Source organism: Mrakia frigida (assembly GCF_051309035.1).
Source record: "Mrakia frigida strain ATCC 22029 unplaced genomic scaffold BDY24scaffold_34, whole genome shotgun sequence".
In the NCBI taxonomy this organism is placed as follows: Eukaryota; Fungi; Basidiomycota; class Tremellomycetes; order Cystofilobasidiales; family Mrakiaceae; genus Mrakia; species Mrakia frigida.
The window spans coordinates 91433-111817 of record NW_027481247.1 but is presented as its reverse complement, the minus strand read 5'-3'; the positions used below and the strand labels follow the sequence as shown (position 1 = coordinate 111817).

General features: G+C 54.3%; 8 protein-coding genes across 8 annotated transcripts; 5 read left to right on the top strand and 3 right to left on the bottom strand.

Moving 5' to 3' along the window:
• Positions 1 to 24: 24 nt before the first annotated feature.
• On the bottom strand, positions 25 to 2040 carry BDY24DRAFT_400143 (uncharacterized protein). Its single transcript, XM_076641920.1, has 5 exons — positions 1806 to 2040; positions 1699 to 1724; positions 1263 to 1423; positions 740 to 1185; positions 25 to 619 (listed from the first exon to the last, which is right to left on the bottom strand). Exons 1-5 carry the CDS (start codon positions 1906 to 1908, stop codon positions 282 to 284), a joined length of 1074 nt encoding a protein of 357 aa, XP_076493486.1. The 5' UTR covers positions 1909 to 2040; the 3' UTR covers positions 25 to 281.
• A 609-nt stretch (positions 2041 to 2649) lies between these two features.
• On the top strand, positions 2650 to 5385 carry RPN11 (proteasome regulatory particle lid subunit RPN11). Its single transcript, XM_076641919.1, has 9 exons — positions 2650 to 2885; positions 3293 to 3332; positions 3422 to 3499; positions 3612 to 3724; positions 3832 to 3913; positions 4115 to 4225; positions 4407 to 4506; positions 4656 to 4789; positions 4997 to 5385. Exons 1-9 carry the CDS (start codon positions 2797 to 2799, stop codon positions 5183 to 5185), a joined length of 936 nt encoding a protein of 311 aa, XP_076493485.1. The 5' UTR covers positions 2650 to 2796; the 3' UTR covers positions 5186 to 5385.
• Positions 5386 to 5429: 44 nt separating this feature from the next.
• BDY24DRAFT_400135 (alpha/beta hydrolase) lies at positions 5430 to 7313 on the top strand. Its single transcript, XM_076641918.1, has 4 exons — positions 5430 to 5939; positions 6058 to 6355; positions 6460 to 7219; positions 7291 to 7313. Exons 1-3 carry the CDS (start codon positions 5528 to 5530, stop codon positions 6872 to 6874), a joined length of 1125 nt encoding a protein of 374 aa, XP_076493484.1. The 5' UTR covers positions 5430 to 5527; the 3' UTR covers positions 6875 to 7219; positions 7291 to 7313.
• Positions 7166 to 7612, top strand: BDY24DRAFT_418054 (uncharacterized protein; the record flags this gene model as incomplete). Its single annotated transcript, XM_076643794.1, has 4 exons — positions 7166 to 7207; positions 7291 to 7338; positions 7423 to 7441; positions 7512 to 7612. 4 exons carry the CDS (start codon positions 7166 to 7168, stop codon positions 7610 to 7612), a joined length of 210 nt encoding a protein of 69 aa, XP_076493483.1.
• A 1235-nt stretch (positions 7613 to 8847) lies between these two features.
• On the bottom strand, positions 8848 to 11794 carry BDY24DRAFT_444113 (uncharacterized protein). The gene is made up of 10 exons (XM_076644823.1): positions 11647 to 11794; positions 11422 to 11565; positions 11228 to 11343; positions 10267 to 11152; positions 9626 to 10170; positions 9498 to 9545; positions 9389 to 9427; positions 9273 to 9299; positions 9123 to 9189; positions 8848 to 9039 (listed from the first exon to the last, which is right to left on the bottom strand). Exons 1-10 carry the CDS (start codon positions 11782 to 11784, stop codon positions 8986 to 8988), a joined length of 2064 nt encoding a protein of 687 aa, XP_076493482.1. The 5' UTR covers positions 11785 to 11794; the 3' UTR covers positions 8848 to 8985.
• Positions 11795 to 11905: 111 nt separating this feature from the next.
• On the bottom strand, positions 11906 to 14848 carry BDY24DRAFT_400131 (M20 family metallopeptidase). The gene is made up of 12 exons (XM_076641917.1): positions 14565 to 14848; positions 14401 to 14458; positions 14208 to 14316; positions 13938 to 14139; positions 13755 to 13857; positions 13482 to 13686; positions 13088 to 13356; positions 12887 to 12950; positions 12522 to 12784; positions 12334 to 12413; positions 12161 to 12211; positions 11906 to 12064 (listed from the first exon to the last, which is right to left on the bottom strand). Exons 1-12 carry the CDS (start codon positions 14820 to 14822, stop codon positions 12014 to 12016), a joined length of 1713 nt encoding a protein of 570 aa, XP_076493481.1. The 5' UTR covers positions 14823 to 14848; the 3' UTR covers positions 11906 to 12013.
• Positions 14849 to 14887: 39 nt separating this feature from the next.
• Positions 14888 to 17366, top strand: BDY24DRAFT_400128 (uncharacterized protein). Its single transcript, XM_076641916.1, has 8 exons — positions 14888 to 14982; positions 15115 to 15202; positions 15280 to 16035; positions 16158 to 16240; positions 16317 to 16422; positions 16501 to 16613; positions 16718 to 16753; positions 16978 to 17366. Exons 1-8 carry the CDS (start codon positions 14914 to 14916, stop codon positions 17116 to 17118), a joined length of 1392 nt encoding a protein of 463 aa, XP_076493480.1. The 5' UTR covers positions 14888 to 14913; the 3' UTR covers positions 17119 to 17366.
• Positions 17367 to 18867: 1501 nt separating this feature from the next.
• BDY24DRAFT_181337 (uncharacterized protein) lies at positions 18868 to 20116 on the top strand. The gene is made up of 2 exons (XM_076636322.1): positions 18868 to 19836; positions 19932 to 20116. Exon 1 carries the CDS (start codon positions 18952 to 18954, stop codon positions 19747 to 19749), a length of 798 nt encoding a protein of 265 aa, XP_076493479.1. The 5' UTR covers positions 18868 to 18951; the 3' UTR covers positions 19750 to 19836; positions 19932 to 20116.
• Positions 20117 to 20385: the final 269 nt, after the last annotated feature.

Genomic DNA, 20385 nt, shown 5'->3' with positions numbered 1-20385 from the left:
GTTGGATATCCGTTTGTAGTTTTGCTATGCTTTCTTTTGGTGTCTGTCTTCGTTCAATGCTTCGGATTCCACTTATGTATCCAAAAGACCCTCTCCTCAGTTTCCTCTCGTCTTCACGTTCAGCTCTCTTCTCTTTGCTTCCTTCCTCTCACTCTACGAACTAGCTGCAGTTTGGGTACGACTGAACGATCTTGATCCTCCTCCGGCCTCTCTCTCTGCGTCTCTCCCGAAAGAAAGCGACGGTAAAGCCAAACTGATTCGATTCCGTTCCGACGCGTCGTCTACCAAACCTCCTCCTTTCCATTCGGCCCTCCTCCTCCTCCTCCTGCTCCTCCAGCTCGCAGATCTCCCCACGAAGAGGTTCCTCCCCGTCCTCCAGCACCACTAGGAGTTCCTCGCTCACTTTCGAGCAGTCGATCAAACTCGGCCTGCTCCTTTTGACGATCCGTCTGCGACGAGGAGGCGTAGGATGAGGAGGAAGCTGAGATACTAGGTGGAGGAAGGGATGACGAGGAGTAGTCGGAAATGGGAGTGGCAGAAGAGGAGGCGACGGTCGACGGTGGAGGAGCTCGAGAGCGGAGGAGGGCCCAGGAGGTTGGGTTCGACCGGGTCGCTTGATCTGAGGGAGAGAGAAAGGAGCGAACGAGGGCAGAGACAAGAGTCAGCGCTACCGTTTCAGCCATTGGCGGGATCATGACCTCTTGCCTTCAGAGAAAGGAAGAAAAGCGAAGCAACTCACCGACAGTTCCCAGATCAGCCCTGTCGTCCATGCCCATCCTCCCTCCGCCGAGCACCACCTCCCGTTCCTGCTCCCTCCTCAGTTCTCCTACATCAGCGTCCTCCCTCCTATCTCCGTTGTCGTCCTGCCTGGATGAGGCACCAGGGAACAACCTCCCTTGCGAGTCCCTCTTCGCGTCGTCGTATTGGACGGGGACGCCATCGAGCGACCTGGGAGGTTGAGGGAACGCCTTGCCTGCCCAAGGGTTGGCTCGACTAGCTTCCTGAGTAGGTGATGGAGTTGGGAGACCGATAGGAGCTTGAACGTTGGAGAAGTCGTAGGTGGAGGGATCGGAAGGGTTGGGGATGGGAGGAGCAGGGTAGAGGTTCGGGGACGTTTGATGTCGAGAGAGGGCGGTGTAGAGGGAGAGACGCTGCATGATTTGGGCGGGACTTCGATCGAGGTGTCTACATGCAGAAGAACGAAGATGTATAGTTAGTTTCAAGCTGAAGGCAAGCAAGGAAGGACGCATGCAAGAGCTCACCTGAACTCGTTCCTCATTTGGTAGGCTCCGATCGCAGATCCAGCGACTCCACCAGCGAGGGAACCAGCTACTCCTTGGATGAGGGATTTACCCATTCCGATTTTGATCCCCTTCTTCCACTGCCAGGCGACGGGAGCCATGACTCCGATGATAGAGGCGATCTGGAGGAAAGAGGGAGGAAGGAGAGATGGAAGTTCAGCTTCGTTCCAAAAAGGATCGGCAGCATAACAACGAAGGTGCTAGAACGAGACTAGTGAGAAGGTGGATATAGGAGTGGAGCCGATAGATATGTGTCTGAAGGGGAGGGCTGAGAAGCCAGTGAGAGAAGGTCGAGCTCATCGTCTTCCTTCCTTCCTCTTCTTCTTGCTCGCCTCCAAGTTCCTCTCCTCCCTACATTCTCGACCCAGCGCTTCCACAGAAAAGACGAAGTGCTCACCATGCTATACCGACTAGTCATCAATCCTGTTTCGATCCCAAAGCAACGCAAAGGTCAGCCCTTGCTCTCGTTCCATCTCCTCCTCCTCCTCCCTCCGTTCGACTCACCTCCTTTCTCAAAGATCTCAAAGTCGGCTTGCTCGATGGCTCCAGCATCGATGTAAGGTCGGATCAGGTCAGAAGAGATCTTGCGAGGGTCGGGGCGTGACATTTGGAAGAAGAAGAGAAGGTGGGGGAGGGTGAGGGTTAGGAGGGAAAAGGAAGGGAAGGAAGGGGAGCAGAGGGCTGAAGGTCAGCGGTCGGCAGCGGTGACGCGTTCCCTCATTTGTTGCCGAGATTTATTGATGAGGTGAAGTTTTTCCTTGTTCGGAGAACGACGCCTCTGGGTGTCAACTCAGACTTGATGTTGTGGAAGACTTTACTTCGAACCTTCTCTGTGGGAGAGAGAGAGAAGAGGAGTCGGGGACCAGACTTTCTCTTTCGAACGAGCGAGAAAAGGAACCACAATTGCATAGCTGAGATATCGACATAACTAGAGAAGACAAAGAGGCGAAGAAAGAGGGTGAATAGGAGGATCGTCAGTTGGTTGATCAGAAACGAGTCGAGTCGAGGAGAGAAGAGGAGACGCGTCGAACCTTCTCTCCCCTTCATCACCAACCCTTTCCTTCCTTCCAGACTTCGCTCTCGTAACCCTTCCCGCCACTCCCATCGAGCCTCTGCTGCTTCCTCCCTCAACAACTACTCGACTCGCTCTCTCCGACTAGCCTCCCTCGACGCGTCTCCTCTCTTCGCTCTCTCCGCTCTGATCGGCAAGGAAAGACGAAAGAGGTCAGATCCACAGTTTCTCTTTTCTTCTGCTCTGCTGAGGGCCCGACCCGTCATCCTAATCAGCTTTAGCAAAAGAATGCAAGAAGAATTCGCCGCTTCTCGTGGTCGCGAAGGAGGAAGGGACACTCTCTTCATTTCGACGAGCTCGCATTGAGAAGCTCTCAACTACATCCCTCTTTCTCCTTCTCCTTTTCAAACTCCACCCCTCCGCCCCACACCCACTTTCTTCCCAACACTCCCCCTTTTCACTCTTCTCGCAGACTCTTAGGAAATGGACGGACTTCAACGACTGCTTCAGCAGCAAGGAGGAGGAAGGGGAGGAGGAGGACCTCCACCGGCTGATGCTCCCATTTCGGATACGTGAGTCCCTTCTCACGCTTGTTTCTTCCGGTCTGGTGGAGGGATGAGCGACAAGATGCATGGGGTTGAAGGTTGGGAGGTAGAAGTGCCGAGGGAGGAGAGTTGAGCTTGACGAAGGGGAGGAAGGAGGGAAACACGCTGGAGCTCGGTCAGCTCGATCTTGCAACCAGAAGAGCTCGAGGAGGAGTCCACTTCGAGCTGCTTGTACACCTAGAGAGCGTGTGTGTTCTGGAGAGACAGCATTCGACTCTCTCGAAGTTGTTTTCCACTTCGGGCTCTACGAAGGAAGGAGAGCTCGACCTCCTTCCCTTCCCCCATCTCAGCTCGATCCACCTTCCTTCCCTCGATCTTGTCCTTTCGTTTCTTCGTCTGACTGACTCTCTCTTTCGTCGCATCTGCTTTTCCAGCGGAGAGATCGTTCACATCTCGTCTCTCGCTCTCCTCAAGGTTCGTTCCTCTCCCCCCTGATTCCTTTCCTTCAGCTCTCCTTCCACGCTGAAGCTGACCTTCCTCCTTCCCTTCCTTCCCTCCTCCAGATGCTCAAACACGGTCGAGCTGGAGTTCCCATGGAGGTTATGGGGTTGATGTTGGGAGAGTTCGTTGACGAGTACACTGTGAGTTCCTCACTCCTCTTCGATTCCTTGAGAGAGAAGAGGTGAGCGAAGGAAGGAGATCGAAGCTGACCGTTCCTTCCTTGCCTTCGTCCTCTCTCTCTCTCTCTCTTAGGTTCACGTCGTCGATGTCTTCGCTATGCCTCAATCGGGAACCTCAGTAACGGTCGAGTCGGTAGATCACGTCTTCCAGACTAAGATGTTGGATATGCTGAAGCAGACGGGAAGGTCAGTTTAAGCTCGTTTCTCCCTCCTTCAGCCCTCCGTCTTTCGACGCACCTTCTCGAAGGAGGCGAAGAGCTGACTTCTTTGTGCTTTCTCTTTTATGACGCTAGGCCCGAGATGGTTGTCGGATGGTATCACTCGCATCCTGGTTTCGGATGTTGGTTGTCGAGCGTTGATGTGAACACTCAGCAGGTTCGTCCCTTTCCTCTCCTCCTTCCTCTTCCCCATCACTCAAGCTCGTAGCTCGAAGATGTCTTCCAACTCCTTCTCTGGCTCGTATCCTCAACTGGACCGCATTGTGCCGAGGAGTGTGAACGAAGGACTCAGCTGACCTTCGCTCCCTCCTTCCTTTCCCTTTCCCTCGCCATCTTCACGCGTCCCTCCCTCCTCCAGTCCTTCGAACAACTCAACCCTCGAGCCGTCTCCATCGTCATCGATCCCATCCAGTCCGTCAAGGGAAAGGTCGTCATCGACGCTTTCCGGTTGATCAACCCTCAGATGCTCGTGAGTCTTTGGTTCCTCCTTCTCCCTCCTCATCGTCACTTCAACCTTGTCGCGGCCTTCCTCCGTCCCGCCGGCCTCGTCTTGAGAGAACACGAGGACCTCCACTGTCGCCCTCTTAGATTTCAGACCTTTTCCTCCAAACGCTCGTACTGATTCCGTCTTCCTCTCGCTCGATCAACAGATGGCCGGCCAAGAGCCTCGACAAACGACTGGAAACATCGGTCACCTCAACAAGCCTTCGATCCAGGCTCTCATTCACGGACTCAACAGGCATTACTACAGTGAGTCGACTCCCTCCTCACCTTTGTCGCAGCCTTCGCCTTCGTCCTCTCTTTGACGTCGTCTCGTCCCTCGACGCGTCTTCCCTCCCCTCTCGAACTGACCTCCCTGCCCTTCTTCCTTCGTCCTCGTTCGTCTCGTTTCTTCGCAGGTATCGCCATCGACTACAAAAAGACGGAAGCCGAGCAGGGCATGCTGATGAACCTGCACAAGCGAGGATGGACCGAGGGTCTGAAACTCGAGGAGTTTGACGAGTTGAAGCATCACAACGAGGATGCTGTGAAGGTGCGTTTCGATGATTCGTTCTCTTCTCTTTCCTTTTTTCCTCTCCTTCTCGTCTCTCTTCCTCTTTACCAATCCGAGCGTTTTTGCGTTGTCCTTCGGAAAACACGAAACTGACTCTCTCTCTCTTCCTTCCTCCCACCCTTTCCCTTTCCTCTCGCCTCCTTCTCCTCCTCCTCCCCATCTTCTTCCTCGCTCATCCTCTCACAGAACATGCTCCACCTCGCCTCGCTCTACACCGCCTCGGTCAAGGAGGAATCGACGATGACGGCCCAGCAGCTCTCGACGCGTCACGTCGGAAAGAGGGATCCCAAGAGGCATCTGGAGGAGGCTGTCGAGAAGACGATGGGAGGGATGGTCGTGCAGGGATTGGGGATGGGGGTGTTGGGAGAGCTGTAGAGGAGGGTGGGAGGGTGGTAGATTTGATTTCACGTAGGATTGGAAGAGGGGTTTCTTTTGAACGGGAATGAGAGCGGAGGAGGAGAGAAAGGAGAAGGGAACGAGAAGAGGGAGAGGGAAAGAGAGAGACAAAGAGAGAGAGATGGAAGAAAACTTTTCCGGTTCGATGTTTTCTTTATCTATGTAGTCTTCTGTCCCTATCTCGCTACCTATATCTCAAGAAAAAAAAAAGGGCTCAGCCTATCGGGGATCCTCTTAGACGCCCGAAATCGCCTTTCTCCCCATCTCTCTCCTCCTTCCCTCTCTTCCTCCTAACTCCCACCCCGTCTTTGGCCCTAAACCATGTCCCCCCTGACCTACGCCTTCAAAACCATCCCCTCCTCCTCTTCCACCCCTGCCCTCCCCATCAACCTCGACGTCTACCTCCCTCCCCTCTCCTCCTCCTCTTCAGCCCACCCCGTCGCCCTCCCGATCCTCTTCGCCTTCCACCCCGGCGGGTTCATCTCCTACGGCCGAGATCACCTCCCTCCTTGGGTAGCCGAGCTCGGAGCCAAAGAAGGTTGGGTGGTCGTTAGTCCGGATTATAGGCTGTTGATCGGAGGGATGGAAGGAGAGAAGTTGGATGCTGGAGATTGTTTAGAGGATTGTTTGGATGCGTACGAGTGGGTCGTGGGTGGGAGTTTGGATAAGGAACTGGAGGAGAAGGGAGTTAGGGTTGATAAGGAGAAGATTGCAGTGGTTGGGTTTAGTATCGGTGAGTTATTACACGTCAAAGAGAAACCGAGTTAAGGAGAAGAAGAGAGCTGGTTGGTTGGCCTCGGCCGAAGGTTGAAGAGCTCACCGTTTCTTTCCTTTCCTTTTCCGTTTGCCAGGTGGTCTCCTAACCCAACTCCTTCCCTCCCTCCTATCCCTTCATCTCCCACCTATCAAATCCGCCGTCTCCCTGTACGGAGTTTCCCGTCTCACCCACCCTTTCTACTCCACGCCTCGCTCTTCTTCCTCCTCCGACGAGCTCAAATCGCTGAACCTTTCGGACGAGTTCAGCACCGTCTGCTCGACCTTGTTCGACAAACTCTGGTCCCAGACGGAGACGATCTCAGGGGAGCTGGATTATACACCTGAGCAGAAGAGGGAGTTGGAGAAGGTTGGAGCAGAGGGGTACAGAGGGATGTGAGTGCGAACGACGCGTCTTATTCGGTCGTGCAGCTTCTCAAAGCTAAGCTGATCCTATCTCTCTCGTCGGTTCTTCCTATTTTCGCTCCTCCTACTCGCAGGCTCTGGGACTACGCAGTCGAACACGGACTCGTCCTCGACGTCCTCCTCGGAAAAGGAGTCCGATCCTTCGTCGGGCAGGGCAAGAACGACTCTCCCTCTTCTCAACAGCACATCGCCGCTCTCACAGCTCGAATCCAACCCTTCGTCGGTCCCAACTCCATCACCCCTTCCAACGCTCACCCACCCACGTTCCTCATCCACGGGGACAGCGACACGCTCGTCCCCTTTTCCGACTCGATCTGGTCGTTGGGCAAACTTGCCGAGGCTGGGGTGAGGTGCAAGTACGTTAGTGTTCCCGGAGTGGATCATGGGTTTGATGGGGCGGTCGGGTTGGTTGGAGGAGAAGGAGGGAGGTACGATGGGCTTTGGAGGGAGGTTGGGGAGTGGATCGGGGAAGGTTGGAAGAAGGAGTAGACAGGGAGTTCGTCGAGGTTGGAGATTGTAGATTGTGTGGTGGAGGTTAGGACTAGACTAGACGTTGGTTGGACAAGTTAAGGTTTGTTTATTGGAAGAAGTTCATGGAGCTTGGGAGGGTAGATAGGGGACCTGAAAGAGAGGGAGAGAAGGACGAGATCCGGTTTGGGTTCGACGCGTCGGCGTCGTTCTTTTCTTTCTTCGTTCTTTTCGTTCCTGTTTGCTATGTGTGTACTTCGCCGCTAGGATTGATCTGGTCGTACATTCCTCGTGAAGCTCAGTGCTGCCGAGATGCAGGGCTGCGTTGGAGGCTGGAGGATTCGACTTCAAGAAGTTCGTTTCGAAGTGAGTCTCCCCACTCCATCACTTTCAGTAGGACAAATCACTGATTCGCTTCTCTTCTTTCTCGCATCTAGGAAGAAGTCGTCGTTGGCTACTCCGGATTCTTTCGAGACGTTCCTCAGGTCCGTCAGGTCCTTCTCGACGCGCCTCTTCTTGCCGTCTCGTTTGATCTGACCCATTCCCCCTTCCTCTTCACGCTTCGTCAGATCTGCCGCCTGAACATCGGTACGCTTCGATTCAACTCCGTCTCGCTCCTGTTTTTCCGAACTGACCAAGATCCTCGTTCCTTCTCCAGCAGCACGTCGACCTCAACGACCCGACCGCTCCTCAACTCCAACTGCTGGCCTCTCCTCCGTCCACGGATATCCTCAACATGCCTTCTCGCTTCTCTTCTAGGTTCTCGACTGATGACTTTTTACTGCTTGCCTCCTTGTCCGAGGAAAGAGGAGAGAAGCTCAAACAACGCAGACGACGGCTGCGTTTGAGCTCGAGCTCGAGCTCGACGCGTCGAACAGTCTCTTGGGTCCCTTCCTCGGAGCCTCTCTTTCGAAGGGGTGGGATATGAGGGTGCAACCTAAGGAGAACCAACTCCGAAGGGGCTTCTGCTCTGCTGCTCGCTGTCGTTCTCGGGTCAGAAAAAAACGAGCTCTGCCTCTCCGACTCACTTTTCCGTCGCGTCGACGTTCTCAGTGGTCCCCTTCTCCCATCATCTAGCTCAAGCAAAGATCCCAAGACGGAGGGAATGTAAGCATGGCTATCCTGAATTACGGCTCAAAAGACGGAAGCAAAATCAAAAACATCTGCTGCTCAGCGCGATGGAAAGAAAGGGAGCGTTTTCGCGTCGATTCCGACTGCTGCATCGACCTGTTTTTTCGACAGAGTCCATGGGAACTAGAACCAGATGACCGACGCTCAAGAAGCTTGTCTTGAACTTGAAAAATTCTTGGAGAACTGGCCGTTTGATAGACTAGTCTACAACAGACCGTTGAACAAAAGTCTTAAAACTCGAACCCTCTCGACCTCAAACGGGGACTCTGACGAGGCAAATTTCGCTTGACGGTTCAATCTCATCGTTTCCGACGAAGGTATACTAGGGAGGCCAAGCAAGCTGAGTTCGAGCATTTGTGGATCTTTCTTCTCTGGGAGGCTTGCAAGCAAACCTGACGGAAAAAAAGTCGACCGTCGGTCGCGTCTCATCGTCCGCAGAAACTTAGATGGCGGGAACGTTCGCAGCTGAGACCGATGGGCGGAGGAAGAGGTTTCCGAAGACGACTCGCCTCCTACTACCTGGCTTGTTAGGAAGTAGATTCAGAGAGCTCGAAGTGAGATAAATACAACTGACCTGTCCGTCCAAAAAATGCAAGACTCTCCTTGAATCTCCCCTCCTTCTTTTTCAATGCTGGGAGAAGATTTGTCAAAGTTCAGCTTCGGAGCTTCTTCGAGTAGAGCGCAGCATATACACCGCTGCGTTCAGCTAAGAACCTCATTCTATCGGAGGCCTGATCATCGCACTAGAGAGGACGACTCGTTTCCAAACATGCGACGAAGCGGACGCGTCGAGGAAATTTTGCTCCTGCCTCCGAGCCAGACTCTCTTTCGAACTTCACACTGAAATCAGCAGCTTTGCGAGGGAATCTCTGATGAGGAGATGAAGTACAGATATGAGCCATGCGATGGGAGTGAAAGAGAGAACAAAGCCGAAACAACAACAACGCGAATAACCAGAACCCCCTCCTCATCTGCCATCTACCCGCCTTCCTTTTTCTCGCCTACATCCCGCTACTACCCGAAAACCTCGGCCTGCTGTTTCCACAATGTTTCAACTGGAAGGAGAGAAAAGAAGACAGAGAGTCAGTCGTCGGACGAGGAAAGCACGTCGCATCGAAAAGGATTCTGCTCAACTCACCTCGACCCCGTCATAGTCCTCCAGCTTCATCGACGCGATGGTAGGCTTCTGATCAGAGTTGGAGGGGCTGCACAAACGAGAGAAATAGTAGGTCAGTCAACGGGGGGACGAAAAGTCGACGCGATTGCCTGTCGGAGACGTGTAGCTTACAAGATAGCCGAGCCATTTCCAGGTTCACTTGCAGGGAAATAACGAAACCAAACCAAATCAGTTATATGTTCACGTCGTCGCAGAAGAATGCACATCAAGAAAAAAAGACGACTGACGTTTCGACGTGAAGGGCCTTCTTCGTCTCCGACGAGGATCTGGGGAGAAAAAAGGGGGAACCTTCAGCTGCCGAAAAGACTCGTTCCCCACCGAGACGTAAAGATTCACCTGAGAAAAGTCTCGAGCGATGACGGATCGACCGGCTCCGAAGGTGGACTGTGAAAGGAGAAGAAGAGACGGGTGTCAGTTCAGTTCAACGAGGCTCAGACGAAGTAAAAGCAGCCAAAGTTGAGTACCTCTTGAAGAACCCAGCAAGATCAAAACCTTCTCGGAACAGAGTCTGATGCACTTCCTCCACTCCACAAGCTCTCAACGCTCGAATCGGTTCCACCGTCAACACCCCCTTCCGCCTCTCGCATCCAAAGCAGCTCGACCTCCCCATAGCTTCCTCGCACCAGTTTGAAGGCGAAACTACGATGTATTTCACTGCCCCTCCATCTCCGTTAGGACGAGGGTAGGACGATCCATGGAAAGCGAGACGTTCCGTTCCGTCCTCCGCCGCCGACGTGAGTTTGACTTGAGATCCTGGAGGAAGGAGTCGGGTGAGATGTTCGAACCGACGATAGTTGATGGCGAAGAGAAGACGGGCGATGTTCTTGTATCCTCCGAGGAGCTCCGAATCGAGGTGAAGGTACGGGTGGGAAGTTGCGAGGCGGGAGTAGCAGGAAGAGGAGCATGCGAGGGTTCGACCGAAGGTAGGGAGAGGAGTGAGAGAAGAGTTGAGGAATTGGATTGTTGTAGGGATGTTGAGGATGTAAGAGAAGCAGCTCGCAGTCTGGTCCTGTGGTAGTGAAGGAAGATATCGAGGATACGCGTCAGCGAAGAAAAGGAGAAGGACGCGTCTCGAAATGCGGAAGATGAGAAGCGAAAATCTCACCCAATCTCCTCCAAAGAGGGCTGAAACCATCGTCATACGATTGACCTCGACCAGGAACTCCTCCGACTCGAGAGCATGGATCTGCCCGTGGTAGATGACCGTCCCAGTCTTGAAAACGATCTCGAGCGTGTCGAGCTCGAACCGTCCTTCGGATCCTCGCCTGTACGTCCCTTGTAGTTTCCTGATCCTTGTCGACGACCATTCCTCGAGGGTCTGAGCAGAGAGCGAGGTCTGGAAGCCATCGTCTGTCCATTGGGGGAGGAAGTTGGATGCCGCGAAAGGGAAGACGGACGAAGGCTTCTCTACGACGACGACGAGGGAGAGCAGATCGACCTGAGCCTCGACGATGCTTTCGAGCAACGTGTATCCTGTTGAGGCTGATCCTGGAGTGACGAGAAGATTGAATCGACGGAGACTGGACTGGTGTTGGACGACGAGAGGACCGGAGTGCTGGATCTGGAAAAGGTCGTCGAGTTCGTCGGGTTCGAAGTCGACGAGTCGGATCCCCAGCGACGAAATTCGAAATCCGTAGGAAAAGAGGAAGTCGATGAAGAGTCGGGATTCTACCAAGGATTGGGAGAAACCCTCTCCCCCGTAGAGGGTTCCGACGAAGTCTTGAAGGACGAGGGGCTCGCCAGATGGTCGAGGAAAACGAGGGAGTCGAGAGTCGTCCTCGACGTCGAGGTCCTGGGATACTGAGCCTTGGAAGTCGTTAATTTCGATGAAGGTGAGGGTCGGATGTTTGTAGATGACTTCGAGGAGGACGTCGGAGAGGAGGAAGGTTGCGATTTGGAGGTGTTTGAGGGAATGCCAGCCGTGTAAACAAGGGACGAGGTACGAGAGGTAGACCGGCGGAAGAATGCACTCCAAGGCCAGAGAAACGGTTCTGAGACATCGAGAACGCATATGAGCAACGATCCTTGATTAGAGAATTATATCGAGATAGAGAGAAGAGACTCACCTGGTCTGAGAACCGTGCTGAGAGGTAGCGAAGGCGACGAGGGAAAGGAGTTTCGACCTCTCCGTGTTGGGTCCAATAGTGAGCCGTACGTCTCGAGGGATGATTCTTCGAACGATCTGGGAAGGTCAAAGGATGCATTAACATCAGCGTAAAGCCTCCGAGCGTCAGCGGAAGAAACCCAAAGGAGGTCTGACCTCAGAGAGCAACGAGCAGGTCGAGGCGAGAGCGGTGAGGTCCTGTCCGCTCGTTCCCGATCTTCCTGCCTCTACAATGAGCTCGAGAACCTCCACCGGCATCGACAAGAGCGTTCTGGGATGTTTGGAGGTGATGGAAGAGACCTAGGCCGAAATTGGAGAGTCAGCTCGAGCTAGGGACTCTTGAGGAGAGAGAGGGAGGAAAGGAAGGAAGCGAGAGCTCACAACACCGAGCCGAGCCAGCACAGAAGGGGTGTAGACTCTCGAGTTCTCCCTGAGGCGTTGAGAGACCAGTAGCTCTAAGGGACTGATGGAAAGTCGTGAACGCTGAGGCGAGGAGAGAGGGAAGGTCGATTCCGACATGGTGGTGGGGGGAGGAGAAAGAGAGGGAAGGGAGGAGAGGGAAAGATGGCTGAGCTCACACGGTTCGGCTTCAAATCGTTGTTTCCGCTCTTCCCTCCTTCTCCAGAATTTCCAGGTCACATCTAAGTTAGAAGCATAGCAGAAGGCAAGATATGGAAAGTAGATAGATACAGAAATGAGCCGTTCCTTCGAACGAGAAGAGAGCAAGTAATTGTCGACGAAGCAAGACCTAATCGGTCCATCCCTCGGTGTTTCGGATGAGCTTGTACATCCATCGAGTCTGCGAGGAGGAGATAAGAGGTCAGAGGGGAGCAAAGTCAATTTCAGGATGGACGAAGAAGGAAAAGGAACAGGAAACAGAGAGGACGCGACTCACGGTCGTGAGGTGAGCGGTCGTGTGGATTCGCTCGTCGACGGTGTGGAAGTTCTGATAACGGCAGAAAGAAAAAGGTCAGATCAAGGGCTCGAGGGGATATCACGATGTGAACGAGAGGGAGGAGCTTGGGTTCGAAGAGAGGCGACACGAAACGACGAGGACGCAAAACTGACCTTGACCAGCTCCAACGAAGCAGGAACAAATCGGTAGATGTTCCTGGTAAGGTTCCATACCCTTGCAGTATCGGTGTTAGCTACACCAAAGTGAAGAAGTCGACCCAAAGCAAGCGAAGGCAGTCAGCCTTCATTCGTCCTTTCGTCGACGCGTCTCCTCCTTCTCTCTTCAACCCGATTCAACTCACCAATCATAGCCGAAGGCGCCACCACACTCCCATCAAACACATGCCTCGTCGTCCCCGCCATCAACTCCCAAGCAGGTCCTTCCGTCCTCGTGATAGGAGCCGGCTCCAGCCCAGGGTTTCCTCCGAAATCAAGTCGAACGACGTTGATCGCGTCGGAGGAGACGGGAGGGTTGTTGTCGAGGGAGAAGGTGAGGTTGAGCCGGTTGGTGATCGGGGTGATGATGTCGGTGATGTGGTCAATGGTTTCGGCGACGGAGGAGAGGCTGGAGGAAGGGGAGAAGAGGCGGAAAGAAGAGAGGTGGTGAGACTCGAGAGAGTGAGGTGAGAGAGCGAGGTTGGGACAGAGGAGGGAAAGTAAGACTCACAAGTCGATTCGGTAGTTGACGATAGCAGAAGCTTGCTCGGGCAAAGCATTGCTCTTGATTCCACCTGATGATCGAAATCGAGAACGACGCGTCGCGTCAAAACGAAGGAAAACGATCAGCGATGCGTTCCCTCAACCTTCTTCCTTTCCCCACCGCCTTCCCTCGTCTCTTCCGTCTTTCCAAAAAGGATCCCAAACTCACCAGAAATCATATCCACAGCCTGAGTAGTCCCAAGGAACGCTCGATTCTTCCTGTCCTCTCCAAACTCCTCCGCCAACTCAGGCCAGGCCTTGGGATCCTTCAGTCGGCTCTTGAGATCCTTGGACATGTCAGGTCCAAAGTCGGCGGCGCACTGGAGGTACTGGAGGTAGGGTGAGGAGGGAGAGAAGGCGGCGGGGAAAGGGTTGGCTTCGAGGTTGGTGAGGATCATCGAAAGGATTCCAATGGAGGTGTGGATGGGAGGGACGGATCTAGAAGAGAGTATGGAAGGAAGAATATATTCAATTTCAGTTCGAATTCGGAACAGCGGAGAGTGAACGAGGGAAGTGGCGGCGGGGGAGAAGACGGCGAGGAAGAGAAGAAAGGAAGGACAAACGAGTGACCTCCAGCAGCATCAACGCTGAGCTTGATCGTAACAGCTCCCTTCTCAGCGACTCCGAAGCTTGCAACAGTAGCTCCGTACGCGTCGTCGACTCCAGTGAATCCCTCGTCGACGAGGAGAGCGATCCCGTCCTTGCCGTATCGTTCGAGGAGGGTCGCAGAGAGTGCTCCAGCTCCTCGAGCTCCTCCGATCTCCTCATCTGTAGATCAAGAATGGAAGTTGAGAGTCAGCGGCTGAAGAACATACACGATGAGAATATATACTTACCGTAACCGAAGGAGAGGATGATGGTCCTCTCAGGCTCGAAGCCCTCCGCGACGAGCTTCTCGACAGCTCCCAAGATCCCCATCAACGTGTTCTTGCAGTCGGCCTGGACAGTCAAGCAGACATCGGAGAGTCAGCGACGTCGAAATCGATTCGAGATCTTCCACCAAGGAGCGAGCGACTCACACTTCCTCGTCCCCAAAGCCAACCGTCCGAATCAACGACTCCAGCGAAAGGATCATGAGTCCACCTCTCGACCGTAGGACCTGGAACAGGGACTTCGTCCATGTGAGCCATGAGTACGATAGGTTTGAGAGAAGGGGAGGATCCAGTCCAGGTGTAGAGACGAGCGTAGGAGTTGATTCGTTCGACCTTGAGGACGTCGACGCTGTGAGAAGAGCAGAGGTAGGTCAGTTTCGGAGATCTCTGCTGTAGGAAGAAGGCTGAGGAACTCACAGAGAAGGAAACTCGTCGTCGAGGAAGTTGTTGAAGTTGGCTACTCCTTCCCATCGAGAGTCCTTGTCGATGGGACCCATATCGTCGAAGGAGACGGTAGGGATCTGAACTGGAGGAGGGAGAGGATGGAGAAGACCGAAGGAGGGTCAGATTGATCCCCCCAAAAAATGGAGATGGGGAGACGTTGGCTCACCAGCTCGAGAAAGACGATCGATAGCTTTAGCGGAGTACTTCTTGTCCTCTAGAGGGTTCTGCGGTAGTAGATCAAGGAGGGAGGAGGAGGGATCCGGATGCAGGTCAGCTCTGTCTTTCCTTCTCTTAAGGCCGCCCATCTCTTTCAGCTCTATGAAAACTCACCCAATCCGCTCCTACGTTGATAGGATCGATTTGAGAAGGACACTTCCCCTTGACGAGCATGTCGCTGTAGCTGGCGTCCATCCTCCTCGATTCTGAGATTGAAGATAAGAGAGCAGGGAGGGTGGAAGGACCTTTGAGGACCAGAGTCGTGAGAGCGACAGCAATGGTGAAGCTGGCGAGAGTCTTCCATTCTGATCTCTTCTTGATGATCTTGATGGGAGGGTTGGTAGGCGTGAGGTTGAGCTTTTCAGAAGACATTTTGGTTCGAGGAGGGGCTGTTGGCGTTGAGAGGAGAAAGAGCGAAAAGGAGATGTCCGTCCAGACGGCGACCTTCCCAAAACGCCCATCAATGTCGAGATCTTCGGTACCAGAATTCTTGGAATTGCTCAACGCAGAACAGTTTGTAGATCTACCAAAGGTGAGTAGAGTCGGATCAGCTTTTTCAGCAGTCGGATCCCTTTCAGAGGAGGGAACAGAAGAGCTCACCTTCCTTCTCCTCCTTCCCTCCCTCCCTCCCCCGCCTTCGCCTTTTGATCTCTTCGCTCCTCAGGTCAAGGAGTTTTCTCGACATGGAATTCCAGATGAGATCCGAGGAGAGGTCTGGATGTACCTTCTGGGAGTACTGTCTCCCGACAAAAGTCAGTTCTTCACGAGTCTCTCCTCGTCTTCCAAAGATCGAAGCTCACCTCACCCTCTCCTTCCCTCTCTCCTTCAGCCTCTGAGCTCACCACCGCTCGATCGAGACTTCAAACCTACTCCTCCCTCCCCAAATCCAACGATCTCGTCTCCCGTCTAGCCACTTCAGCAGCGAGAAAGTACCACCTTCGCACGTTCGGAACGAGATCCATCGAACAAATGGTCGAGGACGCTACCGTCGACCCTCCTCCCCTCCCTCCTCCCTCCTTTCGTCCAGATATCCTAGCAGGAGTAACAGGAGGAGTAGACTTCAGTCGTAACGGGAGTGCTCAAGCCAGTCCTCTCTTGGGAGCAGAACGTTCTTTCCCACCCAACTCGATCCTTCCTTCCTCACCGACCCTCTTCCCAACCTCGTCCAGCCCAACTCCTCCCGCCCTCTTTCAAGACGACGACCCCTTCTCCACCGCATCTCTCGAACCCGCTTCACCTTCTTTCCCTCCTCCTCTACCACCTTTACCTGTTCCTCAACTCCAACCCCAATCTCAACGCGTCTTCTCCCAGTTCTCAACCAACGCCAACAACTCGTCCGCCCCTCCGTCCATCTTCCCTTCGCCTTACCCTTCAACGGCTGCTCCACCGATTCATACTTTCACGAGATCGATGGTGGATGTGCTCGCAAGCTGGGCGAACCAGCATCCTGGGTGCTTGGACGGGCTGGACTGGGAGAGGAGGGAGATCGTCGAGGGATGGGTGAGCACGGTGGGACCGTTCGTTGGGTGCTTGAAGTTGGAAGCTGGGGTTTACTGGGGATGGGGAGAATGGAGAGGGAAAATGGGTGAGTCAGATCATTCTCAAACTGATCGTTGTTGAGCAGAGGAAGGAGGAACCTCGCGTCGTCGAGCAACCCTCTTCGTTCGAGCTCACCCGCTTCTCCTCTTCTTCCTCCCTCAACCTCAGACGCCTACTTCACCGAAAACCCTCTACCCAATCGACTTGCAACCTTCATGTCTCTCTTCCGATCAACCCTACCTGAGCTTTACGTTCGTCTCCTTCCTTCTCTCCTCCTCTCCTCGCTCGACGCGTCCTGACCTCTTCCCCTCTTCCCTTCCCCTACAGGACTACTTCGAAACCGAAGAAGTCCCCATCATCGAGATCGCGTCTCGCTGGCTCACAAGCTTGTTCTCGCAGGAGATGACTCTCCCAGATCTCTCGAGGCTATGGGGTAAGTCCTATTCGCTCGCGTTTGCGTTTCTCTCTCTTCCCTGCCTCTCTGACGATCCGTTCTCGGTTTTATCCTCAGACACCTACTTCTCCCATCCCTCCCCTTTCGAACTCCACATCTTCGTCTGCCTCTCGGTCCTCACTACCTGCAACGACACGCTCGAAGAGCTCGATCAAGGGGAGGTGAAGCAGGTTCGTTTCCCTCTTCCTTGTTTCCCTCTTCCTCATTTCTTTTTGTTTCATTTCCCAAGCTGACATCGCTCTTCTTTTCCTTTTCACACTTTCCTTCAATTCAGATGCTCCTCCATCTCCCTCGCCTGGACATAGATCGCGTTCGTTCCCTCTCCCTTTCTTTCTTTCCCTCTCCCACCTCCTTCCCATCCATCTTCCTTCCCTTGCATCTCTCCGACTTCTTCCATACCGTCCCGTCCCATCCCATCCCTTCGCCTTCACCGCGGCGACCCAGCTCACACCTCCCTTCCCCTCCCTTCCCTCCACTTCGTTTCTTCCATCGCATCACCTCATCCATTCCGAATCCCCTCAACTCCCCAAACAGATCCTCCACGAAGCGTCCAACCTCCGCAAAGCGCATCTGCAAGCTGTTTCGGTCCTTGTTAAACCACCGACGCAGGTTTTACTACTACCAGCTTCGGCGAACGTAGGGGTCGGAGGAGGAGGGAGGGGTGAGATTTCATGAAGGGTTGATTGAATGGGCGAAGTGCATTTCGGAGCCTGTTCGGGAGAGAACGAGGGAAGGACGATGGTGAGAAGAGAAGAGATGGAAGGCAAAAGGGTCCGACCAAAGCAGAACAGTTGAGATTGGTTGAGAACAGGCGGAAGAGAGACGGTCCGGGGAAAGAGAGAGAGAGAGCGAGAGGAGGAGAGGAGGAGCGTGTCCTGTCGCGTCGCCGCTCCCCCTTTGCCTCCTTTGTTCTCGACGCGGAGTTGCTTTTTGTTTGCCAGGAAACACTTTCCACGAGATCTCCCAGACCTCCTGTTTGACTGAGATCTCTCTCTCTTTCTCGTGGTTCAGCCCTTCGGAGAAAGTGGTCCGATCCAAATCTACAGGAGCTGGGTGGGACGCGTCGTTGCTGATGGAGAGAAAAGAGAGCAAGGCAAAGAGAAGGTTTTCGATCGCCCTTCTTGAGACGGTCAATTCCCCAGACAAAGAGTTGCGAGAGATGGGCGTTTTTCTCTCGAATGAGGAGATCGGACCAATCGAGCACAAGAGCAAAAAAGGCGGAGGGAAGCAGCAGAAGGCGAAGGCGGGAAGGAAGGCAGGACGCGTGGGAGCGGGCGCTTTCGTATGCAGACTGGGAAGCACATGATAGAACTCGACGACGCGTTCTCACAGCAGAGGGAGCAGGAGGAGAGAGGGTGAAGAGGGAAAATTCTTCTCCTGGTATGGAGCTGTTTCAACGGTGGCGTTTCGGGGGTAAAAGCCTGGGGGGAATTCGCCCTCTCCAACTGGCCCTTTCTTGAAGTTCAGCTTCCTTCTCCTCCAACTGCTTCTCTCCCTTCCTTCTCCCTCTCAGCGAGTTTCTCTCAAACGCTACAGGCGCTCTCTCTTCTCGTCTTTGTGAGTATCCGTTTTCTGTGCTATGGAAGGAGGGAGGAGGAGGGAGAAGGAGGAAGAGCGAGGGAGCGAGGAAGCTCACGGAGAACTGACTCCTTCCCTTTCTCTCTCTCCTCCCTCGCTTCTTTCCTCTCGCTCCTCCTTGTATACTTCCTTCGGACGCATACAGCTTCGATCCTCCTTCTCCTCTTCGACTCGACTCTCGAAATCCTCCTCCTCCTCCTCCTCCTCCCTCGTCGTTCTCGTTCTCGTCCTCCCCTTGCTCGCCTCGCCTCCACCTTTCTCCTCTCGGCCGACCTCAACCTCCTTCGAGTGAGTAGCTTCTTTCTCACCTCCTTGTGCTCGTTCTGTATATCTTTCTCGTCTCGAGGAGGAGAGCTTGCTCTCTCTCTTGCTCCCTTCGGGAAGAAGTTCTCGGTTTCGGACAAAGAGAGGGAAGCAGGAGTCAAAGTGTTTGGTCGGGAGAGCTCTGGCTCCTTCCTTCCCTCCCTCTCCCTCCTCCTTCCCTGAAACGCTCCTCTCGGCTCGAGATGCGCCTCTCGGAGTCAAAAGCACGAGAGGAGAAGAATGTCATTTGGTAGAGAGGAACTGGCAGAAGGAGCGAGAGAGAGAAGAACGAGGACGAGTCCCTTTCTCGAGGGAAAGGGAGACGGGACGAAGGGAAACGATGAACCCTCTTCCTTCTTTCACGAGCTTCCTCTCTTTCCCTCGATCTTCGGATCACGGAATCACAATCCTCTTCATATCTCTCATTCTAGAAGCACCACGCGCTTCCACTCTCTTTGACCTCCAACCGCATCGAACTGATTCTCCTTCCCTCCTTCCCTCCCTGGCCTCCCCTTCTTTCTCCGACCTCCTCCCTCCCCGCAGCCTTCTCTACCACCGACTCCCTCCCTCCTCGACCTCCTCCTCCTCCTCCTAGTCAAGCTCGACGGTCCCTTCTACTCTTCCGTCATGGAGGCTCCGCAATCTCATCCCTCCTCTTCGACTTCCAAACACTCCTCCTCCTCCTCGTCGTCTTCTTCGCACAACTCGGGAGGACCAGCTTCGTGGGGTCGACAACGAGGGTCTCGTCGTCCATCCGCTTCCTCCTCTTCTTCCTCCTCTCAATCCACCTCCCATTCGAAACGGCCAAGCGTCAACATCCCTCTCGCTCCCGTAGGAGAAGAGCACTCCTCCTCTTCCTCCTCTCGCCACAACAACCATCAAGGTCTCAACCTCTTCCCTCCTCCCTCCTTCTCCTCAGGTTCAGCAGGAACCAACAACCCCGCCGCCTACTGGTCTCGTCCAACGTCAGGCTCTACCACTCCTCTCGATCCTCCAGCTTCCCCTTGGATCCATCAGTCGTTCGAACAGACCTTTGCAGCAGCTCTCTCACAGTCCCTCGGGAGCAACAACGGAGGCACACCTGCTTCCTTCGGAAGCGCGACCTCGGGAGACGGTGGAGCGTCGACAGGGATGATGTCGGGAGCTCTGGATCAGCTGGGTTTGGGGTTTGGGACTGGAGGCATGTACTTGGGAGGCAACGGAGCTGGAGAAGCGTCTTCGTCGTCGGGAATGGGAGGGGCAGGAGGAGGAGTCGCGGGAGCGGAGTTCGGACAGAGTTACGACGGGCACTCGTTTGTTGGAGGAGGAGCAGCTGGATCAGGGATGGGAGGATCTAGCAGTGGAGGAGGGAGTGGGATGGATGGGATTCCCGACTTTGGTGGTATGGATCCGTCGAACATGGGAGCAATCGTGAGTCGAGCCTGATCTTCGTCCTCTTTCATCTCCGCTCTCCTCGAGCTCTCCTGACCGAGCTACTTCTTTCTTCACATCTTCAGGATTGGGCAAACCTAGGTGAGTTGGTTCTTCATCTATTTCCCTACCTTCCTTCCGAAACGAGCTCTGATTGCTGATCCTTTCTCGACTCTTTCCCTTCCTCGCTTCCCCAGACTTGACCAACCTCCCTCTTCACCCAACGGTTCTCGCCAGCCTCGCCAGCTTAGGTCCTCTCGCTTCCAACCTCCAGAACGCTCAACCCATCCCTACTTCCAACGTCCACCACAGCTCCTCTCACTCCCGTCAATCCTCCCAAGGAAACTCCTCCCAGCAGCCCTTCCCGTACGGTCCTGGAATCCCCTCGTCGTCCTACCACTCCCTCTCCAACACCAACTCTCGACCTCAATCTCCAGCGATGCAGTCTTCCGTCCCTGGACCTTCGCTTCTCACCAGGAGGATGCAGCAGTCCCAACCACCGTCGAGCGCGTCGTCTCCTCAGGTCTCTACCTCTCCTACGACCAACCCTCCCGCTCAAGTCGGACCTTCGACGATGACGGCCGTTCTTCCCACTCCTCCTCACTCGTTCGGATCAGGAGGACTTCGTCGAGCTGGAAGCAACAGGACGAG